The sequence below is a fragment of the Palaemon carinicauda genome, chromosome 7, assembly GCF_036898095.1.
Source record: "Palaemon carinicauda isolate YSFRI2023 chromosome 7, ASM3689809v2, whole genome shotgun sequence".
NCBI lineage: Eukaryota > Metazoa > Arthropoda > Malacostraca > Decapoda > Palaemonidae > Palaemon > Palaemon carinicauda.
In genome coordinates, this window is record NC_090731.1 from 119,805,848 (window position 1) to 119,822,177 (window position 16,330).

Consider the following 16,330-nt stretch of genomic DNA (forward strand, 5'->3'; position numbering starts at 1 on the left):
ATGGACCCTTCAAATACTGACTCCCCATCCCCTGGATTTGCTGACTCCCCCCTGGCACTGTTTATGACCTCTGATAATCTGATAAGGGAAAGTTCTGTTGATGACCTTGGAACGGGAAAGGACCATTCTACTGATATTTCAAAATTGACTAATTTGGGTAACAGTAAAACGAGGAAACTTCAAATCCTTCATGTTCCCCAAATTTCAATAGAGACAAATTATGATGATCTATATAAAGCATTTGAATGCTATGGATGCATAAAAGAAATAAGGATGAAACTTGAAGCTGAAACATGGGATTCATGGATATCTTACAGTAGTTATGACGAAGCATTTAGTGCAATAAGTGACTTGAATAATATTAAAATTAATAACTTGAATGTCTTGGCTGCTCTCTGCGATAAGGTACCAAAGGACTTGGATGTGTATAGGCCTGCCGATTGGTTGGAAAAAGACGCAGATTTAGTTATGCCCTCCAAGAGAAAGCCAAAACCACCGATGTGGCTTATAGTTGAATCAAAGGGGGTTACAGGGAATTATTTTAAAATATGCAAATTGATTCAGAAAAAAGTAGGAACTATTGCATTAGGCGATATATCTCATTTTGCAAAAAATAGTTTCCTTATCCATGCCAAATCCAGTACACAGTCGGTAATATTGTCTAACATGCAAACAAGTAATGAGGACATTAAGTTAGATGTCAAACCCCACCTAAATTTTAGCTACGAAAGGGGGTTAGTTTTTAACAGATCTATATGAATTTACAGAGGAGGAGATACTGGCCATGTGTCCACTAAATGTATGGAAAGTTCACAAAGTTCCAGGTACATCAATGATAATCCTTACGCTCCAGGATGCTGATATACCTTTTCATATTATTATTGAGAACGAAAGAATTAAAGTAAGACCATTCAAGCAGAAGCCACTGCAATGCTTTAATTGTTTTAGGTTTGGGCACCCGTCTTACCATGGAGAGTGTGCACTTAGAGCCAGGTGTTTAAATTGCAGCTCGAATCATAAATCCACAGACAAGAGCTGCGAGCTATATAAGTTGGAGGAAGCTGCCCTCGACAAATCGAACTTAGAACATATAAATGTGTGTAACCCATGCCAAAAGACCATGAAATAAATCAAATACATATTCTAAGGCATTAAAATCAAATTAACCTATTACTGCCAATAGCTCAAAAAAAAATATACCATCTGATAAAATGTCAAATAACGAGGTAACCATATTACCTCCTGAGGCTTTACCGCAGTGTATTAACACTGGGGCATTGCCCATTGCTGTACAGCCTTCATCCCCCATTACAAAAAAATAGTACAAACCTCTCTCAGGCCGTGTCCTTGCCTGATTTGATGGAGGTTCCACTTATGACCAACTTACCTGATGCACCTGTAGTGGGAAAGGTGCTAAAACCTAGAATCCCACCATTTATTAATCATAAAAGAGAGAGGCCTCCATCTCTCTCTCCCTCTCCATTAGAAACATTAAAGTTACGACATCAAATAAATTTGATGTTTTGTCTGTTGATGTTTCTAATGAACCAGAAGATAAACTGAATAAATAAAAAATTCAAGCTGAGGTCCACCATCCACCTCAACAAATAGATCAAAAGGATACAAAGAAAAACACAAACGTAAAACCCAACATAACGAGACCAATTCTGAAGAGACCTACAGGTAATAATGTTAGATTAAAAACTGCTAATGGGAAGACCTCATCCAAGATGTCTTCCAGAAATAATCCATAGTTTTCTCCTCCATTTTGCAATGGAACTGTCAGGGTTTGAGGGTGAAATATGAAGAACGTAAGCTCCTAATTCGTGAACATTCCCCCACAATTTTATGTCTACAGGAAAGTAAGTTGATGCTAACACTCCTAGTCCTCGAGAGTATGTTAGCTATAGAACAACATATAATCAACAAGCAGGGAGCCATGGCGGAAGTCTCATGTATGTTCGTTGAGATGTTCCCCAAATACCTATTTCTATTCGTACACCCCTGCAGACAGTGGTTGTACAAATTGATATAGGAAGAAAATATACAATATGCTCTCTGTACTTAACTCCAAATGATAATATTTTATATGATGATTTAATAGTGGTCATTCAACAACTCCCTCAACCTTTTCTCATACTGGGAGATATGAATGGTAGACATCCTTTTTGGGGTGATGTTTTGGCCAACACAAGGGGCAATATTATTTCATCAATTGTGAAGAATGAGGATGTGGGACTCCGTAATACAGGAGAGCCCACACACTTCCATGTTCAGACAGGTACCTTGTCACGCATTGACCTCTCAATTGCAAGCTTTATCTGCCTTCTTGCTTTTGATTGGAGGAAATTAGATTATTGGCATACCAGTGATCATGCACCAATCATTATAAATGCCAACAAGGGTCGGCCTTTACAAAGATTGCCACTATGGAATCTTAACAATGCAGACTAGGTTAAATTTCGTGAGGTAAGGGAAATCGAGGGTAGTGCAGAACAGTTTGAAAGTATTGATGATGCCATAGACTTACTGAATGGAACTCTCCATACAGCAGGAATCAATTTGATTCCCAAAACCACAGGACTATTCAAAAGACGACCAGTCCCATGGTGGTCTTCAGAATTAACAGCCTTGCACAGAGCCACCAGAAAATCTCTTGACTAGATTGCGTAGACACCGTACGGATGAAAATTTAATAACTTAAAAAAAGTGGAGAGCACAGTTCTGTCGTGCCATGAAAGAAGCTAGACGCCAATCTTGGGTGGCTTTTGTTTCCTCCATTAATAGTAGAACACCACCATCTTCTGTATGGAGGAAAATAAAAAAGATTGCCGGCAAATTTACCACAAACCCACCACCAGTGTTGAAAGTGAATGGTCAGCATGTGACTGAAGGAAATGAAGTTAGCAATGTCCTGGCTGACCATTTTTCAAATGTATCGTGCAAGAGTGTAGCAGCTCCCGGTCACCAGTACAGGAGCATTGAAGAAAATAAAATTTCAAATTTTGCAACAGGAAGGGAAGAATCGTATAATTCTCCTTTTACTGAAAGAGAACTTGATTCCGCACTCGCTACTTGTAACGATACAGCCCCTGGACCCGAAGGAATTCCATATGCAATGGTTAAAATTGTACATTTTAATACAAAGTTATTTATTTTAAGCATTATTAATAGAATATGGCCTGATCATAGTTACCCAAGTGTTAGGGAACTAGCCATTATTTTAGCCTTTTTAAAACCCGGTAAGGACAAGTTTTTAGCAGCAAGCTATCGACCTATTCATTGACTTCTTGTTTATGTAAAATCATGGAGAAGATGGCCAATGCAAGGTTGATGTGGTACCTTGAAAAGAAGGGTATTTTATCACCGATTCAATGTGGATTCAGAAAAATGCACTCAACAACTGATGTGTTAATAAGACTTGAGTCCTCTATTCGTGAAGCCTTTGCTTTCAATCGGCACCATGTGACAGTTGTTTTTCACCTTGAAAAGGCATATGATATCACAAGGAGATATGGTATACTTAAAACAATTCATGAATAAGGATTAAAAGGAGAACTACCACTATTTATTCAGTCATTTCTTTCGCATAGAGTTTTTCAAGTGAGAGTGGGGGAAACTATATCTGAGAGTAAGTGTCAGGAAGGAGTTCCTCAGGGGAGTGTGCTGAGTGTAACCCTGTATGCACTAGCAATTAATGGGATATCCTCAGTCATTCCCCAAGATGTTCTCTCAACATTATTTGTGGATGATCTCTAAATATCATTTGCTGGAGCTAGAATGGCAATGGTTGAGAGAAAAATACAGCTCTCTATTGGCAAAATTATCCAGTGGGCTGATATGAATGAATTTAAGTTCTCGACAAGTAAAACTACCAATGTCTATTTTTGTCGTATCCAAGGAGTACATCCAGACCCGGATATATACATTAAAGGTCAACGGATACCATGTTTAAGTGAATCTTAATTTTTAGGTTTGATATTTGATTGTAGGCTTACATGGGTTTCTCACATAAAAGCGTTAAAAGCTAAATGTCTTGAGGCTCTGAATATCTTAAAAGTATTGTCCCATACATCATGGGGCCAGACCGCAATACTATTTTTAAATTATACAAAATCAGTTATGGATGTGAAATATACTCTTCAGCCACCCCAAGCCAGTTAAAAATATTAGACTCAATACATCATGATGGTATTAGATTTTCTACAGGAGCATTTAAAACCTCACTTATCCCAAGTCTCCTTGTTGATGCTGGAGAGTTACCTCTTGACCTTTACCGAATGTCTTCCACTATTCGGTATTGGTTTAGATTACAAAGACTCCCTAACTCTTTAGCCTTTCAGACTGCAAGCCTTGTAAGACACACATCATACTTTGAGTTTCACACAAAATCTCCTCAAGCTTATGGCTTTCGGGTGAAACGATTATTAAACAGTCTGGATATAATTAGATGTAAGGTACTTCCATTCAAGGTATCACCAATGCTTCCATGGAAATTACCAGAGATATCTTTTTGTAAATACTTTATTGGAGTTGAGAAGGATATGACTGACCTAGAAGCCAGGTTTCTTTTTATTGAACATGTTGAAGAACATAGAGGATCGACTTTTATGTATACTGATGGCTCCAAATATGATGCTGGCGTTGGATTTGGAGTATATAGTAATGGTTTTAATTTTAGAGGTGTACTTCCTCTAACAGCTTCCATATTTACTGCCGAACTGTATGGCATACTATCCACTATTGAGAAAATAGCTTTGGAAAAGGAGGGTAATTTTACAATTTTTAGTGATGCAAGGAGTATTCTTCAAGCTTTAGAAGTTTTTAATTCTAGTAACCCTCTAGTTTTAAAGATTTTAGAATGGGTTCTTGTTATTTGACGGAGAGGTTTAATGGTTAAATTTTGTTGGGTTCCAGCACATGTAGATGTGTCTGGGAATGAGAAGGCAGATTCACTGGCAAAGAATGCTGCATGCGAGTTGCTGCCAAGAAGGTATCCCATTCCGTGTTACGATTTCCTTCCTAACATTAAGAAATTGCTTTGAAATAAATGGCAACAGCACTGGGATAGTCTAGATGGCAATAAAATGAGAGAATTAACAAATGTTATATCTCCTTAGAGGTATAAATTGATACCCCGAAAATGGGAGATGTCTCTTTGTCGTCTCCGTATTGGTCACACTTGGTTGGCACACGAGTTTCTGCTGAAGGACCAACACCAACCGTATTGTGACGACTGTTTAGTACATCTAACAGTAAGGCATTTGTTGACCTAATGCCCCGATTATAATAACTTAGGAATAGATATTTGTTTTGAGGCTCGAGGTAAGGGTGGCAGGTTCATCCTTGCCAAGATTCTTGGACATGATGTGTCCTACTATGCAAGTGGCATTTTTAGATTTATTTCAGAAGCAGGTCTTCTGAAAACTCTCTAACTTTTATAATGACATTCAACTTTAATAGTTTTAATTGAATATTCCTAATTTTTTTTTAAATATATAGACTAAATGATATCAGCGCCAATGACCTTAGATGTTAGGATGCCTAAAAACTTTAAATCAATCAATCAATAAAGACAATGTTGGGTGTCTTTGGGGCACTTAAATTGGGTGTAGCTGTCACCATTGGGTATGATGTTTTTGTTGCAGAAGGCTTTTGATTAACCTGCATTTACTAGTCCAAAGTGGTTGAGCTAAGTGGACCACAAGAGATAAGAACTTCTTTTTACAAAAAAAAGGGACAAAAATTACACAAGGTTTGGATTGAATAGATGATGGTGTGGCACTGTAAATTGTACGTTCAATTCTTCAGGTGGGAATTAGTCAATGACTTAGCAGAAGATGAATTGCAATGCCCAGGAAAAGTTTCTGATTGGTACAGTCAGTTAACATCTCGCCATCAGCCTCTCAAATAACTTCTAACAATATTATCCTTATGGCTGTTGTGGTGCCTGTTACTAGAGCTACCCTTCAAGCAAGATCTATGAGCAATCCTGGAATAATCTTGGGCATGACATTGGCCTTGAAATGGCTGTGGTGACAATGACTAAAAGAGATATGTACTGCCCCACTAAAGGAATCAATACTGTTGTCCCTACTTGATGGTTCAGAGGAGGAGGAGCACCTCAAACATAGTTTCATATTGTAACTTCATGTGGGAGTATGGTCTTCATCTTCAAAAGATCTAAAACAAGTTGTCCATTATCCTCAGTGATGACTGACCCAACTCATTAGGTGCAGAGGCAAGTGCTATGGGCGGAGCTCACAAAGGTGGATGAGTGTCCACTTGATTGACCTAGGAATAAGGTTCCCTTTTCCAGAATAATGGAATATTGGATGAAACAATCTCAATAAAAGCCACTGGTGAGTGACAATTTTTTAAGTTCTTTGATTAATGCCTTCTGTATGTCCTCTTCTAAGAGAAGATATGCTATGCTACTCCTCACTAAAGCTCTACCGGGAAATCTTGTTATGGTAATATAGGCAAAGAAATAGATCTTAATTAGAAAAAGATATGAATTGGATAAAAACTTGACTGTGAAGTCCATGGCAAGTGTGCATGAGGCTCATTAACAATTGCCCTAATGGTAAAGGGTTAGCGTAAATAAACACTTCAACAGGGATATTTACACCACCATCATTCACTCTTGTTTTACGTTCAACCTTTACCCCTTTCTATCTTGGGTCACTCTCTTATCAGCCTTTTAAACATATCCTCTCAGAGTTAGAAACATCCTATGAAAAGAGATTTGTTGATAACTTCACAAGAAAATTTTAGAATATCTTCTTAACAAGAAGATTTGAAACCTTTCCTGTCGGAGTAGAATCTAAATCCTTTTTTTAAACCTTCATTGTAAATAGGGAGCACTGCAAATTTCCCCTAAAAGTGGATTGCTTGGAAATAGTCCTAGGATAAGGGTAGAGTTAAAATATTCATTGGAAATGGGGGCAGCGAGATTGAGATCTTCTCTGAAAAGTTAAAGAGTTGAAAACATCTCTTGAAAAAAACCCTTTCCCTGTAAAAATTCCTCTTCTTTATGTTCAGTCGTTACTTCCCACTAGCCCTCCCCACCTTCGTTTGTCCTACCACTGTAGTCTTTTTAGCTGAACCTTCTTCAATACTTCAACTGACTGTTCCTGATGAAATCATCTCTGATAACCTCATTGTTAGCCTTAAATTCTTTGAGTACAAACCAACCACATGAAAAGTATTAACCTATAATAAGTACAAAAAAAAATGCAGTAGAATGGAACATTTCTGAGAATAATCAGCATATTACAATGGAGAATTAAATAAGGATGGACAAAAAAAAATACTCCTTATCCTGGTGAGAAAAATAAGTTTTTATATGCCCATCGATCCAAGTAGTGTAGATTGATTCATAGGCTCATTGAGTCTCACTGATAAGTTTTAAAGGAATGTAGATAACATCAATAGGCAATGCAGATCATGTGCATAGGGAACCTTTTGGATTTGAACTAATCCAAGTATGGTGAGGCTAGTATCTTTGTATCACAGAAATGAGGCCTTTATGATTAATGAAGTTGTGGAAAAGAAATCCTTATTTTGTTAGTCTAACCATTTTCACTGTTGACTTATCTGTATTGAAAATATTTTTTTTTTTTTTTGTAGAGTTAAAGAGATTTCAGTAAGTAGTAAATATTGAACGGTTATTTTTTCAGGTATGCTGTGGAAATTGGATGAGTCAGTGGGTCATGTGATAGATGCTTTAGATAGCCAGCAGATGCTTCAGAATACAATAATATTATTCACAACGGATAATGGAGGAGCAGCTGGAGGCTTTAACCTAAATGCAGCTTCTAATTGGCCACTTAGAGGGGTACTGACATTTTTTATTTGTTCCTGTGTGCTTATAAAAATTTAATCCTTAAAAATAGGGAATACTTGTAGGTGGAGCTGGAACAGTTGAATTTGTTGATGAGATAGTTAACAATAAGTGGTCAGTGCAGGTGAGTATCCCTCCCACTCTGCTGTCGAAGAATCGTCACTTTTATCTTCACCATAACTAGTACGGATATACGTACTATTAATTCTTTCATTTATTCTTTCAGTTTTAAATTATTGCTTGCTGGGTTCATCTGTTATTATGGAGGTGAAGTAGGATATACGTAAATGCGGGGGAAAGGGTGGGCAATGTAACCGGTTTAAGGCTAAGCCAGCGATCAATCCCTACTCTCTGCTTTTTGTAGGTTGCCTGATTGTTCACAGTCATCTCTTGTGTGCCGAGTGTAGATTTTTGCCACCAAACTTGAAAAAGAAAAGTAAGGCTCAAGAACTGGCAGCATCTGTCAGGACTCCCATGCTAAAGTTGAAGAAACTCTACAGTTCTTTTCTTTCTCCGTTGAGAGCACGGGCCACTGAATCTTCTGCATATATGCCTCTGGGTCAGTCCTCTTGAGTACAAATCAGGAGCGCTTGGTGTTGTGGAGTTACCCAGTGAAAGTTCCACCCACAAACTCGCTGGGAGCTCTACCATTGCAGTGCAGACCATCTGTGAAGAGTTTGACCTATGGAAATCAGGCCTTCTTTAGGTTTTTCATGTAGGCCGTTTGTAACCATAACTTTCTTAAAGTAACAGGTAGTTAAGGCTACTTTACCCAGACTGCCCCAATGCAAGTGAGCGAAAGCTTCAAAAGTGTGTCCTCAGTGCTCGCCCCTTTGTCAGTAACCTCAGTGCTGGTTAAATTGGCATCTGTGAGGCCTAAGAAGTGGATGCCTCTCATACCCGCTACTAAGCCAGTGACCCGAGTGCCTTTGTGACTGATGCCTGCGCAACTTAAAAAGGTGCCCCTAGTGCCCGCCCCTGTGCCATCACTCCTGTACCTGTGACCCTTAGGCCTATGGCTGCTGTTGTGACCCCTGTGCTAGTGACACCACTACCAGTGATGCCCTCTCAAAGGCCAGTTTGTTCCGTAACTGAGTTACAAAGCAACGCTATTTATAGGGGTACTGTATTACTTTCGGCGAAGCTGAAAGATGAGCCATTAGACTTTTAGTGAGGGTTAAACACCCACCCGCTAGTTAGTAACTACCCTTCTCACTCACACACCTGAGCTATGAACCTCGCTTTACTTGTGGTTCGGGGAGATAGACGTTGTCTCTCTCCCCTCTCCAATTGACCGGCTTTTGACTTTTTAATCTTATTTTTTCTTTTATATATATGAAAACATTCTTTACATTTTTATATATATTTTAAGCTTTCTTACAGTGAATGTTGCTGTTTGTGTTACAGGGTAGTGCGGCAGGTTCTAAGGGTGGAGAACCTTGCCTTACAATCTTCCCCTCCCCCCCCTTGGACAACGTACATACCATAGGAGGTTGGCCTTCCGAGTGACTCGGCCTCCACTGCAGGGGAGTTGTCATCGTTGGATACTCCTCCTCCGTTCGGATGTTAACGTCGCGCTCCCCTTACAACTTTTTGAAGGAAACTGCCTGCGACCTTCACAGAGCTTCACATCGGTCTTACACGTTCTTGCTGACAACGCTGCTATCTCTCGTTATGTGGGCAGCCAGTAGATCCTCTGCAGGGGAACATCTTTTCCGTTCATGGGTTAGGTTGTGCTCCTGAATGGTTTTCTTCATCAATTAAGTTGAAATAACTGTTTATAATTTAACTTTCAGCTTCGACACTGCTCTCCTTCATGGAACGATGGTTCTACAGCCATTCTTGCCGATGGAGGGTGTGCATGACCTTAGCTTCTCTGCTCCTTCTTAGGGCCCCTTCCCGCCAGAGAGTTGAGGGGTTCTCCTGAGTAGTTTGTTTTATCTGCTGAGTTAATTATAGTAACACTTGTTTTGTTACAGTTTTTATACTGCCGCTCTCTTCTCTCGTCGATGTCAGCCGGTGAAGGGAGTGTGCAGTCTTTAATGTGAGTCTGTTCTCTCGAGGGACACCTTTCCCGCCCCTGAATTAGGTAGTCCTCCTGAAGGAGTTTTTCTTGCATCTTTTTCTTTTTCTCGGTAACAGTACCTTACTTCTTCGTTAGGCTAAGACAGCCGACATAGAAGAGCAGTGCCGGTCATTCCTGTGGAATCTGGTGTCCCTGCGCCGTCACTTTCCCGTTCTCCTGCTCCGTCACTTTCCAGTCCTCCTGCGCCTGTGGCAGTTCCTGATCAGCACGCTGACTTTGAGGAACTAGCTCCCACTACATTTTGTCAGGTACCGCCAAATGCAGACTTTCAACTTGTTTGTTGAAGGGAAACAAAGAGCACTGCCAGGAGGTCAATCTCCAGGGATTGGACTATTTTCCCTTCTGAGAGAGAGTTATCCTCCCCAGGTGTTGAGCTGTCCTCCCTTCCGAGAGAAAACTTCCCCTCATCATCTCTGTCTAGCAACATTTCCACCTGTGGGGAGAATTGCTGACAGCTTCATCTCATCCGCTGTTACAGTTTCTTTGCCAAAGACTACGCTCTCCCCTTTCTTGAACCAACTTTTCCATTTTGGGTGGAGCAAAGTCCGAGGCAAGTCTCTCTGGCGGATGATCACCTCTCTCATTTGCGAGAAAGACCACCCATAGAGACACCTCTTCGGAGACCTCCCAGAGATCTTCATGCTGAGCAGTCTTCCCTGCTGAGGAGTCTTCCCTGCTGAGGATCGTAATCGTCTTCGGCGATCTCGCTGTGTTCATGGTCTGCAGTCACGGTCTTTCGCCTTTGGCAAAGAGACATCTGTTTATCTCGTTGTCGACATCTGCCGAGTGATCTCCTCCGGAGGATCATCGAGAACCTCGCCTTTCACCCACTTCTCAGCTTTTGCCTTCGCCAAGATATCGTCAGCCTGACAAGTCTCATCAGTCTTGCCCTTCACCCGCTGGTTTCCTACTCTCGCCTGTCTCACCAGACTCTCCTCTCACGTCGGACTTGCCATTCGCCAGCCTTGGGGCGTTCACGTGTCCAGTGCTCCTCTCCGACCTTTCGCCATTGAATTGCTGTTCGTAACTCGCATTCGCTCATCGAACCTCTGGATTCCCGACCTGCTTACTGGCTTCTCACTGATTGCCAACTCGTCATTTACCGATTGCCAACTCGCCAATTGCCTGTTCGTCTTTCTTTGCTCGTTGATCTCCAGCTTGCCAGCCTTACAATCACTGATCGCCAATCGCTAATTGCTAGCTAGCTGATCGGAAACTCACCAATCATCAAACCATACTGCTGTTCCTCAGCTCACTGATTGTCGATCGCCAGCTCACCGAGCATCGTCTCAGATCTCCGCCAGCTCACCTATTTTGCAGCTCTCCAATCGTCAGCTCGTCGATTGCCAGCCTACCTTGCCAGCTCGCCGATTACAAGCCCAACGATTGCAATGCCGATTGTCGATCCTGCTCGCGCATTGCTAATTTGCCGATTCACCAGCTTGCTGTTCGCCAGTTCGCCAATCGCCGATTCATTGGCTAGACAATTTCCAGCTTCTTACCAATCTCATCAATCACTGATTGGCGTTCGACGACTCGTCGTTCGCTGTCTTGCCATACAGCAGCTCTCCGTTGTCAACTTGACGTTCACTTATATGCCGTTCACTGTTCGCCAGTTTGTGTCCATCACTAAGCCAGCTCAAGATCGTCTTCTCTCCTCTCTTTTGGGCTTATGCTACTTCGGTAACCCTCCCACGTAGAGTTGAAGGAGCTGCTCCCGAGTCTCTCTTTGGAGAGCGCTCTCATCTAGAGAACATAGATCGTCTTCTCGCCTCTCTGTTGGTCTTACAATACTTTGGTAGCCCTCCCACGTAGAGTTGAAGGAGTTTAAAGACGACTTCCTTCTGGGAACCTAATCCAGCACTCTCTATCGACACAAACAGGGTTTCGTTGGTTCCCAAAGTTTTAATCACCTGCTAACTTCAAAGAACCCGCAGTCATGTTGCCAGATTTTTTTCATCGAATCCAGTACGTTCCCGTACATTCATCCTTCTTAAACGTACGTTCTTCACCTTCACTTCGTTCCTACTGCAGAAGGAGGCAGATCCCTTGAATCTGTTCCTCCCCCTGCATTGGGAGGCACAACCCCATGGTTTTACCACCCCCTCACTCTCTCATTAGAAGGTTTAATTCAGTGCTGTCTAATGCAGGCAAGAGGTATCCCCCCCCCCTTTCGACTCTAACAGCCACATGTGAAAATCTTTCACAAATCAGTATTTTCGCTGTGACCATGCCTGGAGACTTTCCATCTCCTCCTCTCTTAAGGAGTCTCTCCCACAACAGGTTGCAAAGAGAATGTCTGGATACCTGGATAGATATTCGGCTTTGGCCCCTCCAGGCTAAGTGGACTGTAAGTTATCACAGAAAGGGTATCCTTCCCCTCAATACCACTATGCCAGCATTAGGGGTGTTCCTCTGTTACCTTTGGGAGGAAAGCTTCTCTTGGTCTCACCAGGCCATTGCTAGTCCTTGAGCCTCGCCTTCAGGCCGGAAGAAATTAACCTTTCTTCCATGTCTGCATTGTGTCTTATGGAGTTTCGATCCTACAGACCCTTAGTCGGAAAGTAGACCTTTTTCCAGGACTCCAAGCAGCAAAGGTCTTCTGACCATGATGACAGGTCTCCCGCTCAAGTTGGCTACGGCCAAAAGAATCGGTGAACCATGGGAACCCTTAACGTCTTTCATTCACAACAATGGGCCAAGTATTGCTCTACCTCGTTTCTGGCAGCTTAGATCGCAGAATATGAACTCTTCGGTCTGGGAGTCCTTCGCAGCTTCACCAATGATCCAGCTGAATGGTTACTATGCCAAAGAGAAACTAGAGGCTTTTCCTCAAGGAAACTACTAGAGCTTGCCCCGAGTGTCTACACACTTCATCAGCACAGGGAAGGTCAAGAGGAATATCACGAAGAGCACCATCTCTTCCTGGATTCGCAAGGTCATTGACCTTGCATTGAATCCAGGTCTTCCTCCGACACGTTGACCAGAGCAAACAACATCAGGGGCATTGCTATGTCCCGGGCGTTCAAACGAAACTTTTCTGTGGCATAGGTTCTACAAGCGGGCATGTGGAAGCATCAAGCAACCTTCACCACCCACTACTTGCGAGACGTAACCCACAGGAGGCTCAATACGTTCTCTATCGGTCCTGTGGTGGCTATACAACAACTGGTTTAACACCTCAAGCTCCTTGAAGGACAAGTAGCAGGAGGTTGAGGGCATTGGTTACCCAGTTTTAGTCTTAGTGAATGGACTGGTTGGTTCTTTTCTTCATCCTTGGGGTAATCAGCATCCAGGATCTTCTGTTAAGCTGCATGTCAGGATGCCTGAAAACCTTAAATCAATCAATCAATCTGTTAAGCTGACCTCAACCAACAGCAGGTAAACTATTGTTTCCTTGTGTAATCTGGTATTGTATCAATACTGTTATGTCCTCATACCCTATCGAGGGGGTTATTGGGCATGCCTTGGTGACTTCGGACAATTCTCATGACTCGGATAAACTCTTACCTTGACAGTTACATTGTATTATCACAAACACACCTTATGTAAGCGACCGACCATGCATAGCAAAGTTTTAGCAAGGTTAGTGTTTGTACCTACTATGTGCTAGCACACATAGAGCGGAATCCCCGGGTCAAAGCCAAATTGCCAGAGACTTCCACCCTCCTAATGAATGAGTCAACCCCTATAAATTGTGTTGGTTTGTATTTCAGTTAGGAAACGAATGACAAATTTGGAGGTAATTTGTATTTTTCCTAACGATACAAACCAGTAGCTATTCATACAGATTGGCCTGTCAGCACCAGTCCCCATTGAAGCCCTACCTCCAAGCAAAGGGAGGTTCACAGCCCAGGTGTGTGAGTGAGAGGGGTTATTACTACCAACCCCCGCTACCTAGCCAGTGGGTGGTTAACCCTCGCTAAAAGTCTAATGGCTTGTCTATCAGCTTCGCCAAAAATAATACCCCTATAAATAGCTGCAGGTTTGTATCGTTAGGAAAAATACAAATTACTTCCAAATTTGTCATTTATGTGCACCCAATGCCATTGATAGTGCCTGCCCTTTCCCCAATGACACTGACCTGCAGTGTTGTTTCTTGTCTGAGGAACCCTTTTGATTCCTCCTACCATGGGAATTTTCTTGTTGATGGTCTGTCAGACCTCGACTCCTTTGCTCGTAGAGCCTGTGAGGAAGTTTTGTAAGGCGAAGAAAGAAGTGTCCTCCTCCTCCTCCTCCTCCTCCTCCTCCTCCTCCTCCTCCTCCTCCTCCTCCTCCTCCTCCTCTCCATCTGATTCCGATACTTCGCTTATGAAGAAGTAATAGCAGTCTAGAAAGGCTGATCGTAAGAAGGTTCATGAGACTATTAGCCCTCAGAGAGGGGTGGATAGGCACCTGGTACCCTGCTCCATGTAAGCCAGGACCCGAGCCAAGCTAACAGTCCTGTTCTACTCTGGGGGTTCAGTTTGTCTACTCCGTAGTCATGCCAGTCAGAGATGCAAGACCCCTTGGAACCCCATGCATTCTTTCCATCAGCCAAGTGTTGAAGTAGCTTGGCTGCCCTCCCTTACCCCTCCTGCTGTTCCTGTATCTTCCTTGCTACGGATAAAGAAGATGGGATAGTTAGAGGAATTCATAAAAGTGCTGGCGAACAGCATGTGAACTTGGATCGTTATGTGACAGGCCATGCCCAGTCTCTGACCAAGATCAACAAAGGGAAAAGTGTGAGCTACAGCTTCTGTCTCTGCTCAGATCAAGGCCAAAGATCAGTCTCTCGATGTTGACTGCAAGTAGTCTCAGCCCTGTCTGTCATTAACCCCTGATTATATTGTTGCTGAGCTCTCAGCCCTTGCAAGGGACAAGAGAGCTCAGGATTCACTGATACTGAGGGCACTGGACCTTGACCCAGTATGGGCAGAGTAGGTGAACACAGTATTAAAGTGTTTTTTTAGGAGGTTCTTACAATCATTCTTGAGTGCAATGAACCAGCTGTGGTGAATGCAAGCTATGTGTCCTCGGTTATTGACCAATACTTTTATGCTCCTTAAAGAATGAGACCTTTTCTGGAGCTGCCTTAGTTAAATATTGCAAGTTTTGCTTTGGATTTGGAGAATCATCAGTCCTATGGTTTCTAAAATTCACTTCCATCAAGCTGATCCAGCAAGAAGAGGGGCAGCGGGAGAAGTTGAGAAAGGAGGAGGAGAGGAAGAGAGAAGAGGGGAGGAAGAGTATTTGTTGAAGTTCCTTCTCCCTTCCTGCCATGAGTAGAGGAGTGACGGTCATACCATTGGGCAACTTGGCAGCAACATGGAGCTGAGCTTTGGGGAGTAAGTATCCTTTGGGATGACTAAAGTACATGCTACTTTTCAGGAGTGCTGCTGGCCCCCCTGTTGTAGACATAGTATTTTTTACCTTTCTTTGATATCACAGAAAGCATCGGCCTTGTTTGTAGAGATAGAAGGGAAGTTGGAGAAGAACACTCTCAAAGTCATTAGAGACAGTTCCTTGGGGGGCTTTTACTGTCAACTCTTCAGGGTCAAGTTTACTGGAGCTAGAGTGGCCATTAAGCAATCTCCTCTGAATTAGTTTGTTCAGCAGAGAGGAGAACTAAATTGTTATCAGTAGATCTGAAGGACACTTAATTCATGTTCCCATTATGAATTATCATTTGAGACACTTTTTCTAATCCTGGGGTTTTGGGAAAAGGTTAGTATTTTTCTGGGATCCAGGGAAAATCCCAAGAAATCCCTGGATTTTAAAAAAATAGTTTTGTATTTAATGAATGAAATATTGCAAAAGACTCATAGCAGATGATATATAATGCAAAAATAAAGAAGCATTCAATGAAATTAACAATCAGAAAATTAAGACTGATTAAACATAATTTTATGCAGAGTTGTTTCTCCTGAAATAAGATAAACTGGCAAATCTTTTTACAAATTATATGAAAATATCTTTTATACTATCACATGCTTTTGTAATATAAACCTGGTGAAAGTAAAATGATCATGTTCATTGTGAATAACCAAAGTCTTAAATAAAAAGGACTGCAACCACTGTATATGATCACATGATTTTTTAATGTAAACCTGGTGAAAGAAAAAAGGATTAATATTATCATAAATAACAAGTCTTAAATTAAAATGACTGTCTGTCTTCAAACACCTCTGAAAAGCATAAACTAGCGTGAAACTTGCCTGTATGGCAGTTATATAAAAAATCAAGAAAATTATACATTCATATATTGCTCTTTTGATAAAATAACATTAGTAAGAAAATAATAAATTTGCTTTTAGCTGTTACTACAAAGTACTGTACAAACTATTTTTACTTAAAATATGTACATAGAAAACTCAAACAATGATCACTTTTATCATTTAGACGAGTTCAATTGTTAG

The 16,330-nt window shown here is 41.6% G+C and overlaps 1 protein-coding gene across 2 annotated transcripts in view; it reads left to right on the forward strand.

The window, feature by feature from the left end:
* Nucleotides 1-16,330, forward strand: part of LOC137643997 (arylsulfatase B-like) — a 636,333-nt gene that overhangs the window by 539,750 nt on the left and 80,253 nt on the right. For both annotated transcript variants that reach the window (XM_068376854.1, XM_068376853.1), the window contains exon 7: nucleotides 7,683-7,840. In XM_068376854.1, coding sequence (XP_068232955.1) covers nucleotides 7,683-7,840 — 158 coding nt within the window. The remainder of the gene's footprint in view (nucleotides 1-7,682; nucleotides 7,841-16,330) is intronic.